This window comes from Entelurus aequoreus, linkage group LG12 (assembly GCF_033978785.1).
Source record: "Entelurus aequoreus isolate RoL-2023_Sb linkage group LG12, RoL_Eaeq_v1.1, whole genome shotgun sequence".
Taxonomy (NCBI): domain Eukaryota; kingdom Metazoa; phylum Chordata; class Actinopteri; order Syngnathiformes; family Syngnathidae; genus Entelurus; species Entelurus aequoreus.
In genome coordinates, this window is record NC_084742.1 from 62,420,834 (window position 1) to 62,434,893 (window position 14,060).

The 14,060-nt window shown below is 34.9% G+C and overlaps 1 protein-coding gene across 1 annotated transcript in view; it reads left to right on the forward strand.

Moving 5' to 3' along the window:
* prkcq (protein kinase C, theta) overlaps positions 1-12,836 on the forward strand; it is a 63,373-nt gene extending 50,537 nt beyond the window's left edge. Inside the window, exons 16-18 of the mRNA XM_062066395.1 lie at positions 1,570-1,758; positions 5,403-5,531; positions 11,488-12,836. Coding sequence (XP_061922379.1) covers positions 1,570-1,758; positions 5,403-5,531; positions 11,488-11,646 — 477 coding nt within the window. The 3' untranslated portion in view covers positions 11,647-12,836. The remainder of the gene's footprint in view (positions 1-1,569; positions 1,759-5,402; positions 5,532-11,487) is intronic.
* Positions 12,837-14,060: the final 1,224 nt, after the last annotated feature.

A 14,060-nucleotide genomic window follows, 5' to 3' on the forward strand; every position in this document is an offset into this window, starting at 1 on the left:
GTGTTGTTGTTCTAGTTAGTTGTCTTTAGTAATGGTAATACTCACACTTGTTTATTTGTTGTGTTGTTGTTCTAGTTAGTTGTTTTTAGTAGTGATAATACTCACACTTGTTTACACATAATTATGTTGTCCAAGTTAGTTGTTTTTAGTAGTGATAATACTCACACTTGTTTACACATAATTATGTTGTCCAAGTTAGTTGTTTTTAGTAGTGATAATACTCACACTTGTTTACATGTTACTTTATTGTTCTTGTTAGTTGTTTTTAGTAGTGATAATACTCGTTTACACATAATTTTGTTGTCCAAGTTAGTTGTTTTTAGTAGTAAAAATACTCACACTTGTTTACACATAATTTTGTTGTCCAAGTTAGTTGTTTTTAGTAGTGATAATACTAACACTTGTTTACACATTATTTTGTTGTCCAAGTTAGTTGTTTTTAGTAGTGATAATACTCACACTTGTTTACATGTTACTTTTTTTTCTCGTTAGTTGTTTTTAGTAGTGATAATACTCACACTTGTTTACACGTTATTTTGTTGTCCAAGTTAGTTGTTTTTATTAGTGACAATACTTACACTTGTTTACATGTTGTGTTGTTGTTTACGATAATACTCACACTTGTTTACATGTTGTGTTGTTGTTGTTCTAGTTAGTTGTTTTTAGTAGTGATTATATTCACACTTGCTTACATGTTGTGTTGTTCTAGTTAGTTGTTTTTAGTAGTGATAATATTCACACTTGTTTACATGTTGTGTTGTTCTAGTTAGTTGTTTTTAGTAGCGATAGTACTCTCACTTGCTTACATGTTGTGTTGTTCTAGTTAGTTGTTTTTAGTAGTGATAATACTCACACTTGTTTACATGTTGTGTTGTTGTTTTTTAGTTGTGTTTTTGGTGTCATTGTCACTTACACTGTTTACATGTGTTTTTGTTCAATTTAGTTGTGTTTCTAGTGGTGATAATACTCACACTTGTGTCCATATGTTTACTTTTGTCGTTCTCCAAGGTAAAAGACGTTTCAAGTGTAACTTGTTACAATGTTAACTGTTTTTTTGGCAGTGCAGAATCCAACTTCCTACTTCTGAAAGACAGTAGTTTTGATTGGATCGCCTTCGTGACTAACCCCGCCCCCTTTCCTACGTGCTGTGATGATATTCCTGACTTGTTCCAGCCATCTACAGGACTAAATAAGATATGATTGGATGTCATTACTATCTGTTGACAATAGTGGTATTTCATGATAGTTCTTGTCAACATTCATTTGTTTTAATTAGTCATCATTTTATTGAATCCTGGGGAAAAGGTGGCTGATGAAAACTACAAACGCCGTTTCCATATGAGTTGGGAAATTGTGTTAGATGTAAATTTAAACGGAATACAATGATTTGCAAATCATTGTATTTCGTTTATATTTACATCTAACACAATTTCCCAACTCATATGGAAACGGGGTTTGTATGATGAAAATCCTTTTTCAACCAACCTAACAGTGGTAGACGACCTCGCTGTGTCTGTGAGTGTCTTCAGAGGTTCTTGCTCTTCACACGTTTGTGTGCCGCTGCCTCAGATCCTGCTGGGCCAGAAGTACAACAGTTCAGTGGACTGGTGGTCCTTCGGGGTCCTGGTGTACGAGATGCTCATCGGCCAGTCTCCCTTCCACGGCCGGGACGAGGAGGAGCTCTTTCAGTCCATACGCACGGACAACCCCGTGTACCCCCGCTGGCTCACCAACGACACCAAGGACATCCTGGTCCAGGTCAGACTTTGAGCACACTTCTTTCCATATCATGTACCCTCAACATTAGGCTTGTGCAACACTCTGAATTGAATTGAGAATATCTTCTTATCCAATGGTATGAATTTGAATTAAATACAAAAGCAGTGAAGTTGTCACATTGTGTGAATGGTAAATAAAAAGAGAATACAATGATTTGCAAATCCTTTTCAACTTACATTCAATTGACTAGACTACAAAGACAAGATATTTCATGGTCAAACTGGTAAACTTTGTTATTTTTGCAAATATTAGCTCATTCGGAATTTGATGCCTGCAACATGTTTCAAAAAAGCTGGCACAAGTGGCAAAAAAGACTGAGAAAGTTGAGGAATGCTCATCAAACACTTATTTGGAACATCCCGACAAATTGGGAACGGGTGGGTGCCATGATTGGGTATAAAAGCTGCTTCAATGAAATGCTCAGTCATTCACAAAAAAATACATAAGTCTTCATGTCTCTCATAATGATTGTGTCCAAATAAGTACATTTGCCCTTTAAGAGGTCTGAATTATAGTGTGGTGCTGGGCCGTTAAAAACAAATTTTTTTTTTTTAAATGAACTGGGAGCCAGTGAAGGAATGCTAAAAATGGGGGTATAATGTGCTCATGGTTTTTGTGCCAGTTAAAAGGCAAGCAGCAGCATTTTTGACTAAAAGCAATCGAGCGCCACCTGCTTCACTCCCAACATAAAGTGAGTGGCGGTTGTCCAAACGTGATGAAATAAAATCCTGGATCAACCACTAAAAGTTTTTAAAAGTTAAAACTGATTTGATTTTTGCTAAAAGTCTCCATTGATAAAAACTAGAGATGTCCGATAATATCGGTCTGCCGATATTATCGGCCGATAAATGCGTTAAAATGTAATATCGGAAATTATCGGTATTGGTTTTTTTATTATCAGTATCGTTTTTTTTTTATTAATTTTTTTATTTATTAAATCCACATAAAAAACACAAGATACACTTACAATTAGTGCACCAACCCAAAAAACCTCCCTCCCCCATTTACACTCATTCACACAAAAGGGTTGTTTCTTTCTGTTATTAATATTCTGGTTCCTACATTATATATCAATATATATCAATACAGTCTGCAAGGGATACAGTCCGTAAGCACACATGATTGTGCGTGCTGCTGGTCCACTAATAATACTAACCTTTAACAGTTAATTTTACAAATTTTCATTAATTACTAGTTTCTATGTAACTGTTTTTATATTGTTTTACTTTCTTTTTTATTCAAGAAAATGTTTTTAATTTATTTATCTTATTTTATTTGATTAATTTTTTTAAAAAGTACCTTATCTTCACCATACCTGGTTGTCCAAATTAGGCATAATAATGTGTTAATTCCACGACTGTATATATCGGTTGATATCGGTAATTAAAGAGTTGGACAATATCGGCATATCGGATATCGGCAAAAAGCCATTATCGGACATCCCTAATAAAAACCAGACCGGAAAACAGAGTTGATCGTTTTTTCCCCGTTTAAAACCATTGTTGAACTTAAAAACAAGATTTGTAACTAAAAGATCATTTGTTTTGGATTATTTTTGTTAATTATTTGTACCGTATTTTTCGGACTATAAATCGATCCGGAGTATAAGTTGCACCGGCTGAAAATGCATAATAAAGAAGGGGAAAAACATATAAGGTATAAGTCGCACTGGAGTCGCATTTTTGGGGGAAATGAATTTGATAAAAGCCAACACCAAGAATAGACATTTGAAAGGCAATTTAAAATATCTAAAGAATAGTGAACAACAGGCTGAATAAGTGTACGTTATATGAGGCATAAATAACCAACTGAGAACGTGCCTGGTATGTTAACGTAACATATTATGGTAAGAGTCATTCAAATAACTATAACATATAGAACATGCTATACGTTTACCAAACAATCTGTCACTCCTAATCGCTAAATCCCATGAAATCTTATACGTCTAGTCTCTTACGTGAATGAGCTAAATAATATTATTTGATATTTTACGCTAATGTGTTAATAATTTCACACATAAGTCGCTCCTGAGTATAAGTCGCACCCCCGGCCAAACTATGAAAAAAACTGCGACTTATAGTCCGAAAAATACGGTAGTAATCAAGCTAAAACTTTTGTTAAAGGTGACATATTGTTCCTGTTTCTTTGCTTTAAAGGCCTACTGAAATGACATTTTTTTATTTAAACGGGGATAGCAGATCCATTCTATGTGTCATACTTGATCATTTCGCGATATTGCCATATTTTTGCTGAAAGGATTTAGTAGAGAACATCGACGATAAAGTTTTGGTCGCTGATAAAAAAAAAAAGGCCTTGCCTGTACCGGAAGTAGCGTGACGTCACAGGCTGAAGGGCTCCTCACATTTCCCCATTGTTTACAATACAGCGAGAGCGATTCGGACCGAGAAAGCGACGATTACCCCATTAATTTGAGCGAGGATGAAAGATTCGTGGATGAGGAACGTGAGAGTGACGGACTAGAGTGCAGTGCAGGACGTATCTTTTTTCGCTCTGACCGTAACGTAGGTACAAGGGATCATTGGATTCCACACTTTCTCCTTTTTCTATTGTGGATCACGGATTTGTATTTTAAACCACCTTGGATACTATATCCTCTTGAAAATGAGAGTCGAGAACGCGAAATGGACTTTCACAGTGACTTTTATCTCCATGACAATACATCGGTGAAGCTCTTTAGCTACGGAGCTAACGTGATAGCATCGGGCTTAAATGCAGATAGAAACAAAAGAAATAAGCCCCTGACTGGAAGGATAGACAGAAAATCAACAATACTATTAAACCATGGACATGTAACTACACGGTTAATAATTCCCAGCCTGGCAAAGCTTAACAATGCTGTTGCTAACGACGCCATTGAAGCTAACTTAGCTACGGGACATCGACAGAGCTATGCTAAAAACATTAGCGCTCCACCTACGCCAGCCAGCCCTCATCTGCTCATCAACACCCGTGCTCACCTGCGTTCCAGCGATCGACGGCACGACGAAGGACTTCACCCGATCATAGATGCGGTCGGCGGCCCGGAGATGGAGGAAGTCAAGGTGAGGTCGCCGGCTAGCGCGTCTGCTATCCATCTCAAAGTCCTCCTGGTTGTGTTGCTGCAGCCAGCCGCTAATACACCGATCCCACCTACAACTTTCTTCTTTGCAGTCTCCATTGTTCATTAAACAAATTGCAAAAGATTCACCAACACAGATGTCCAGAATACTGTAGAATTTTTCGATGAAAACAGAGCTGTTTGTATTGGGACACAATGGTGTGCCGATACTTCCGTTCACTCCGTGACGTCACGCGCATACGTCATCATACATAGACGTTTCCAACCGGAAGTTTCGCGAGAAATTTAAAAATTGCACTTTATAAGTTAACCCGGCCGTATTGGCATGTGTTGCAATGTTAAGATTTCATCATTGATATATAAACTATCAGACTGCGTGGTCGGTAGTAGTGGCTTTCAGTAGGCCTTTAAACAATTTCTCTGTTATACAATGAACTTAATTCCACTGACTGTAAGTGCACTCCTGTGGGCCACAATTCATTTCAATGCTTCAAATACATTCAATTAAGATTCCAAATTCAACAATACAGCGTTTTGTTGGCAGCTGTTTGTCAGAGAACCTGAGGGGCGCCTGGGAGTGAAGGGCAACATCAGGAAGCACAGCTTCTTCGGCGACACGGACTGGAACGCGCTGGAACTTCGGCAGGTGGAGCCGCCCTTCAGGCCGACCTTGGTAACCTTCCATCCCCTTTTCTTTCAGCCACTATTGTTGTTGTGCAAGGATGTCAAACTGGTTTTCATTGAGGGCCACATGGCTGCCATCAGAGGGCCGCTTGCAACAGCGAATAATGTATGAATTTGCCTCTGGATTTCGTTATTAATTATATATGTATATTTTTTAAGTAAAACGTCGATTCTACAGTAAAAAACTTTACATTTACAACATTTTACAGTAAAATAGTGTTTTTTTTATATAAAGGGACAAGCGGTAGAAAATGGATGGATGGATGGATATAAAAACAGTACCACTGTTTTGTTTTTTATGGAAAAAGCTGGCAGCTTAGTTGCCAGAATTTTACTATTAAATTTACATTAGTTTTTACATGATATTGTTAATGGAAAAACAATAGAAGTACCTTTTTTATTCTGGCAACTTAGCTGCCAGTTTTTCTACCGTAAACACAAATGTAGCGTCTTTCCATTTACAGTAATACACCGTTAAAAACAATATTTTACAGTAAAAATATGGCAGCTCAGTCAACAGAATTTTAGTTTTTTTCAACTTACATTAATATGCTGTAAAGAACACCGTAAAATGTATTGTCATTTTTATTAATTTGATGGGTAGTTTGTTGTAAAATCAAAAGTCAAGCAGATATTTAAGTATTTATTTTTATTTAGACAAAAACATGTTTGGAAAGTATGATAATATACTGTAATATTTGTTGCAATAATGGATACTATTTAAAAAATATATGCAATTTCAAGCAGTACATATATTTTTTCTGTCAAAATGAAAAAAATCCATTACATTTAGTGAGAAAATATTAAGCACTTTATTGTGTGTCAATAAAGTACTTAATATTTTTATTGACACACAATAAAGTACTAACCGTATTTTTCGGAGTATAAATCGCTCCGGAGTTTAAGTCGCATCGGCCGAAAATGCATAATAAAGAAGGAAAAAAACATATAAGTCGCACTGGAGTATAAGTCTCATTTTTGGGGGAAATGTATTTGACAAAAGCCAACACCAAGAATAGACATTTGAAAGGGAATTTAAAATGTCTAAAGAATAGTGAACAACAGGCTGAATAAGTGTACGTTATATGAGGCATAAATAACCAACTGAGAACGTGCCTGGTATGTTAACGTAACATATTATGGTAAGAGTCATTCAAATAACTATAACATATAGAACATGCTATACGTTTACCAAACAATCTGTCACTCCTAATCGCTAAATCCCATGAAATCTTATACGTCTAGTCTCTTACGTGAATGACATAAATAATATTATTTGATATTTTACGCTAATGTGTTAATAATTTCACACATAAGTCACTCCTGAGTATAAGTCGCACCCCCGGCCAAACTATGAAAAAAACGGCGACTTATAGTCCAAAAAATACGGTAATATTTTCTCACTAAATGTAATGGATTTTATTCATTTTGACAGAAAAAATATATTCATACTTTATTGTGTGTCAATAAAAACATGAAGTACTTTATTGACACACAAAAAAGTACTTAATATTTTCTCACTAAATGTAATGGATTTTTTTCATTTTTGACAGAAAAAATATATGTACTTTATTGACACATCATTTCTATTGGTAGATAAATAATAAATAAATAAATGATAAATGGGTTGTACTTGTATAGCGCTTTTCTACCTTCAAGGTACTCAAAGCGCTTTGACAGTATTTCCACATTTACCCATTCACACACTGATGGCAGGAGCTGCCATGCAAGGCGCTACCAGCAGCCATCAGAGGCAATGGGTGAAGTGTCTTGCCCAAGGACACAACGGACGTGACTAGGAAGGTAGAAGGTGGGAATTGAACCCCAGTAACCAGCAACACTCCGATTGCTGGCACAGCCACTCTACCAACTTCGCCACGGCGTCCCATAGATAACTAATATGGATGGACATTTCACACCGTGGGGTGTGGTGTGGAAAGGACACAGCTTTAACGTCAATGAATGACGAGCAGCAAAATAAATATAAACATTAATTTACTGTGTTATAAGTGTATTTTCTTTATGATTCCAATAGTCTTGAACATTTTCTTCAGACAAAACGAGATTTTCACAACAAAGTTCTAAAGCTTAGTGATATATCAGATAGTAGGTGTTTTTTTTTTTTATCCTTTGTGTTCATATTTCTCTGTTTATTGCATTTTTGTCACGTTTCGCTTGATTGTAAAATATGTCAATGGAGAGGGGGTGTGATGTTCATATGTTGTCAATATTCAGTGTATTATCCTTCATAGTTAATATTGTAAATCCCACATTCTTTTATTTTCATGTACATTCTGGGTGTCTCATTCGGTAAAAACATTTAAAATTCCATTCCGTTTGTCATAACGTTTTTAGCATTCAGTCAGACATTATTGTGAGGTTTTGTATCAGTGTTCCTAAAAATAGATACACCGGACCACAGACACATTTTTTTCTCTGTAAATTCCCCCCACCCGAGTTAAAATAGGCCTGCTTGAGTCCTTTAGTGGATTTATTTACAGTTTTGGCAAGTCAAGCAACATTGGCTGTGGTGTGCAACAACACGGCACACAAACATCCATCAGAAATACAGCAATATCACACAGACAATGTGTCATGAGGCATGCAGATACAAATCATATATAAAGATAATTAAACCAGCTCAAAAGGACCAATCGAACAAGGCACAATGATGCAACTTGTACTGCCCAAATATCAATCAATCAATGTTTATTTATATAGCCCTAAATCACAAGTGTCTCAAAGGGCTGTACAAGCCACAACGACATCCTCGGTACAGAGCCCACATACGGGCAAGGAAAACTCACCCCAGTGGGACGTCAATGTGAATAGCATGTTAGTGTAACATTTGATTTATTTTCAAGAAACACATTTGTTGTATTGTAATTTATTTTATTTCATACGGTCCCGCATTTCGTTCCTATTGTTCGGAAAAAGATGGGACTTCAAAAATAAAATGACAAATGCTCCCTAAAATTAACTATTTGCTAAAGGAATTACACAATAAAAGTGACAAATAATAATCAATAAAATAAAACGTAAAGGAATTTTGGTGGGATGCATACAGTATATCTTATATACGTGCTATATTAACACAGTTTAAATGTAACCTGCGTTGTGTAGAATGTAATGAACAACGACCGACACCAGGGGTCGCTGCGCAGCTGCACTTTACTTGTGTTAATGCATCTGACCAGACAGGAAATACATCCATCCATTGCTACCGCTTATTCCCTTCGGGGTCGCGGGGGGCGCTGGAGCCTATCTGTCAATATTTTTCTGCCAATCGTCGAGCCCCTAAACAAATATAACACACAACAACAAAGAAATAGTGAACTTAAGTTCTTAATGAGACAAATACACCTTTTAGTCGTCGCGTGGACAGCTCCTACCTCTCCTGTTGATATCGTGGACAAAACGGATGTTGGAAGGCGTGTCCAACACTTCTAAAGAGGCAGGTGTCACAACAGTTATTGCAGTAGGAGGGACAACGAGACAATGGTTCCACATATTGACATAACGTCGACCAACCTTCAGGTATTTTCATGTAACTTACACTGTTTGCGTAATTATAACAATAATACATTATATTTACATGACATAATTACACAAACACTAATATTCAGTCAATGTTTTTTTAAATTGTATTCTTAATTCACTTAATTAACACTTGCCTCACCTGTTTGCACGTCCCTGATATAAAAAAAACAATATCACAAAACAGAGGAGATTCGTTTAAAAATAAAAAAGAGGACTTTTACACAGTAACAGCTGCTTCATGGAGAAGGACAGTCGCATGGAATTGTTATACAAATAAGACTGCAAATTGCATTTCATTTGACAAAAAAATATAAAATAATTGGGATAAATAAAGTATCTGAAAACATAATTTACCAAAAGTGAATTATTTTTGTCTTCTCTTAACATTGAATAGGGTGACAAGGAGTTAAAGTTGGAAAAAAAAAAAGATACAAAATACAGGAAAAACATGCACTCTCCAAAAAACTTAATAAAATAAAAATAAAGGCCAGCAACACTCGTTTCCTTCTAATAGTTTTCATACAAACTGCGCAGGCGCTACCAAACAAAGACCGGTTTGGAAAATGTCTTTGTCAGTGTGCAATTTTCAACAGGAAGTGATGCACTGAAACAGTCCCAGCTGTGGTCAATCAATTGACATAATAAAGCAAGAACAACTTCAAAAAGGAAAATGCACAAATAATAGACAAACTGGAAAATTGTACAAAATAAATCAAAGACTCAGTACAGTATCATAGGAAAATAAATAAAGCAATGCAAAAATGTGTAATACATTTTTTTATAACACAATGAAATGTGTAATAAAAAATGTGTATCATAGGAAAATAAATAAAGAGAAAAAATGTGTAATAAAAAATGTGTATCATAGGAAAATAAGGCAATAAAAAATGTGTAATGAAAAATGTATAAACAATAAAAAAATGTGTAATAAAAAATGTGTATCATAGGAGAATAAAGCAAAAAAAGGGTAATAAAAAATGTGTATCATAGGAAAATAAATAAAACAAAAAAACAACTAATAAAAATGTGTATCATTGGAAAATAAAGCAATAAAAAATGTGTAATAAAAGTTTTTATAAAGTTATAAAAAATGTGTAATAAAAAATGTGTATGATAGGAAAATAGATAAAGCAAAAGAAAAAGTGTAATAAAAATGTGTATCATAGGAAACTAAAGCAATAAAATAATGTGTAATACATTTTTTTAGAAAGCAATAAAAAATGTGTAATAAAAAAATGCGTATCGTAGGAAAATAAATAAAGCAAAAAAAAGTGTAATAAAAAAATGTGTATCATAGGAAAATAAATAAAGCAAAAAAAAGTGTAAAAAAAATGTGTATCATAGGAAAATAAAGCAATAAAAAAGCATATCATAGGAAAATAAAGCAATAAAAAATGTGTAATAAAAAATGTATAAAACAATAAAAAAATGTGTAATAAAAAATGTGTATCATAGGAAAATAAAGCAAAAAAAGGGTAATAAAAAATATGTATTATAGGAAAATAAATAAAACAAAAAAAAAACTAATAAAAAATGTGTATCATAGGAAAATAAAGCAAAAAAAAGGGTAATAAGAAAATGTGTATCTTAGGAAAATAAATAAAACAAAAAAAACTAATAAAACATGTGTATCATAGGAAAATAAAGCAATAAAAAAGTGTATCATAGGAAAATAAAGCAATAAAAAATGTGTAATAAAAAATGTATAAAGCAATAAAAAAATGTGTAATAAAAAATGTGTATCATAGGAAAATAAAGCAAAAAAAAGGGTAATAAAAAAATGTGTATCATAGGGAACAAAAATAAAATAACATAACATAATAATGTGTATCATAGGAAAATAAAGCAATAAAAGCGTATCTTAGGAAAATAAAACAATAAAAAATGTGTAATAAAAAAATGTATAAGGCAATAAAAAAATGTGTAATAAAAAATGTGTATCAAAGGAAAATAAATAAAACAAAAAAAACTAATAAAAAATGTGCATCATAGGAAAATAAAGCAATAAAAAATGTGCAATACATTTTTTTAGAAAGCAATAAAAAATGTGTAATTAAAAAATGTGTATCATAGGAAAATAAATAAAGCAAAAAAAAAGTGTAATAAAAAAATGTGTATCAGGAAAATAAATAAAGCAAAAAAAAGTGTAATAAAAAAATGTGTATCATAGGAGAATAAATAAAGCAAAAAAAAAGTAATAAAAAAATGTGTATCATAGGAAAATAAATAAAGCAAAAAAAAAGTGTAATAAAAAAAAATTGTATCATAGGAAAATAAATAAAGCAATAAAAAATGCATTAAAAAATGTATACAGCAATAAAAAATGTTTATAAAAAAAGCAATGAAAAAAAAGAAGAAATGAATGTGTGTGGACAAGCATTATAATAAAAAGCTTGTGTTTGCAGACATCTCCCAGCGACTGCAGCAACTTCGACCAAGAGTTCACCAACGAGAAGCCCCGCCTGTCGTGTGCCGACCGCACGCTCATCAACAGCGTGGACCAGACCATGTTCAGCAACTTCTCCTTTGTCAACCCGGGCATGGCCCGTACGGCAGTGCGCTGATCACGTGACTGACTGGCCGCCCAATCAGCGCTCAGACCGGTGTAAATAAATGAAAAAAACACATAAGTGTGTCGACCTGTAAGACAAAAACTGACCGCTGATGTCCGGCCTAGTTCAGTGGTTCTCAAAGTTTCTTCACCAAGTAGAAAACACTTGTCTCGCCAATATTGACCAACATTAATATACAGTAGGCCTAAGTATTCATTAAAAACAAGGCAAATGTTGTATTTAACAGGCATATTTAATATTTGGGCCACTAACATTATACTCTGTTTGAATGTAGAAAAATAAAACACTGTACTTTCATCAAGTGATTCTTTGGCGCCAAAAGTTTGAGAATCACTGGTCTAGTTGAGTAAATAAATGTAATCCTACAGATGAATGTAACTAAAAGTAGCAAAAATAACCTCCTGAGAAGCTTTGTTTTGAGTTCTTTCTTGTGTGTCAGATCCCAGGATGTCATTGTTTGTGCAGCCCTTTGAGACATTTGGGATTGAGGGCTATATACTGTAAGTAATCTTTGATTGATTGATTGATTGAAGCAGCGTCCTCTGCAGTAGACATTTTTTTTAGGTCGTTCTCCTAACGTCCACTGCAGAGGACGCTGCTTCTAAGGAGGTTTAACCTTTGTTCTCAAAAAAGGATGCTTGTTGTGTCATAGTCTGCTGCACATGGTGTTTTTTTTGGTCAATAATCCAAATAGAACTCATTCTGTTAACCACACTTTGTTTACATTTGCTTTTGTGGCCTCAGAAGTGTTGAGCTCGCCGTGGAAAATAAAAATGTCCAATTTGATCGCCGTTAAAGTGTTTCTGAAAAAGGGAAGAATATGTTGTCTGTGCCAGAAAGATTGCCCTCGGCCTTAACGAGTTCACATTCAGTCGCACTGTAAGATGACGCAATAGTGTTTGATTGGAGAGACAAGGTGAGTGTTCAGTAAGAAATGAGTGACTCTTACAAGCCGGCATCATATAATTAACTCCAATTCATATTTTCTTCCAGTGAACTTGCTCTTCTGGTCAAAGTGCAGCTGTCAACAACAAACAAGGCTCGCGTGCGGTAAGTAGGCCGACTGTATTTCACATTCTTGTAGAGGGCAGCTGATCCAAGCAAATATTTTTCTTAATGGAATATTTGATGTGAAGTAATCTGAACCTTGGATAGGTAAATAATTCATAATAACATTGATTTTGATTCAATATTATGTTTTGAGCAATGACGGTTTGAAAGAAAAAAAACCCCAGCTTTGTTTTATTAGTCAACATTGCAACTTTTTCTAAATTACATTTAACCTTTAAGCTTTTTTATTTCACTTTTGTTATGTTTTTGTTTATTTTAATAGTATTTTTAGAATGTGCCGTGGGCCTTTAAAACATTAGCTGTGGGCCGCAAATGGCCTCCGGGGCACACTTTTGACACCCCTGCTATAGATAATAAAAAATTAAATGTGATAAATCTATGGATAAAAAGCAGAGCCTGGCGACGCATGCGCGTTTATCATAACTCTCTCTCTCTCTCTCTCTGTCTCTCTCTCTCTCTCTGCCCCTCCCTCACCAATGCTGCTGCGCGCACAATTTGTTTTGTTTTTAACCCCTTCTTAACCCTGGACGTACATTGAAAATACACGCAACCCTAACTCAAAATGCCGGACATTTGAGGCATTTAAGAAACTCCGCTCTGACAGCTCCGCAAAAGAGGACGTATGGTCAGTCTATCCTAGCCCGTTAGCTGCTAGCATGCCGTGTGTTGTGCCTCGGTGTGCATTGTTTACACAACGTGTGTTACGCTACTTAATATGTCCGTGTGGAAACTCGTTCGGTACACCTCCGCACCGAACCCCCGTACCGAAACGGTTCAATACAAATACACGTACCGTTAAACCCCTAGGTTAAGTAAATAAAAAAATACTTTTATCTTTAAATATGATCCTAATCTCTGGTTATGTTAGGCCAGCAGACCACTGGATTTAAAGGTTTTACTTGAAAAAACACCAAGATCATGATGTTGTTCTTCCCTGTTATGTACAAACCCCGTTTCTATATGAGTTGGGAAATTGTGTTAGATGTAAATATAAACGGAATACAATGATTTGCAAATCCTTTTCAACTCATATTCAGTTGAATATGCTACAAAGACAAGATATTTGATGTTCAAACTCATCAACTTTATTTTTTTTTTGCAAATAATAATTAACTTACAATTTCATGGCTGCAACACGTGCCAAAGTAGTTGGGAAAGGGCATGTTCACCACTGTGTTACATGGCCTTTCCTTTTAACAACACTCAGTAAACGTTTGGGAACTGAGGAGACACGTTTTTGATGCTTCTCAGGTGGAATTCTTTCCCATTCTTGCTTGATGTACAGCTTAAGTTGTTCAACAGTCCGGGGGTCTCCCTTGTGCTATTTTAGGCTT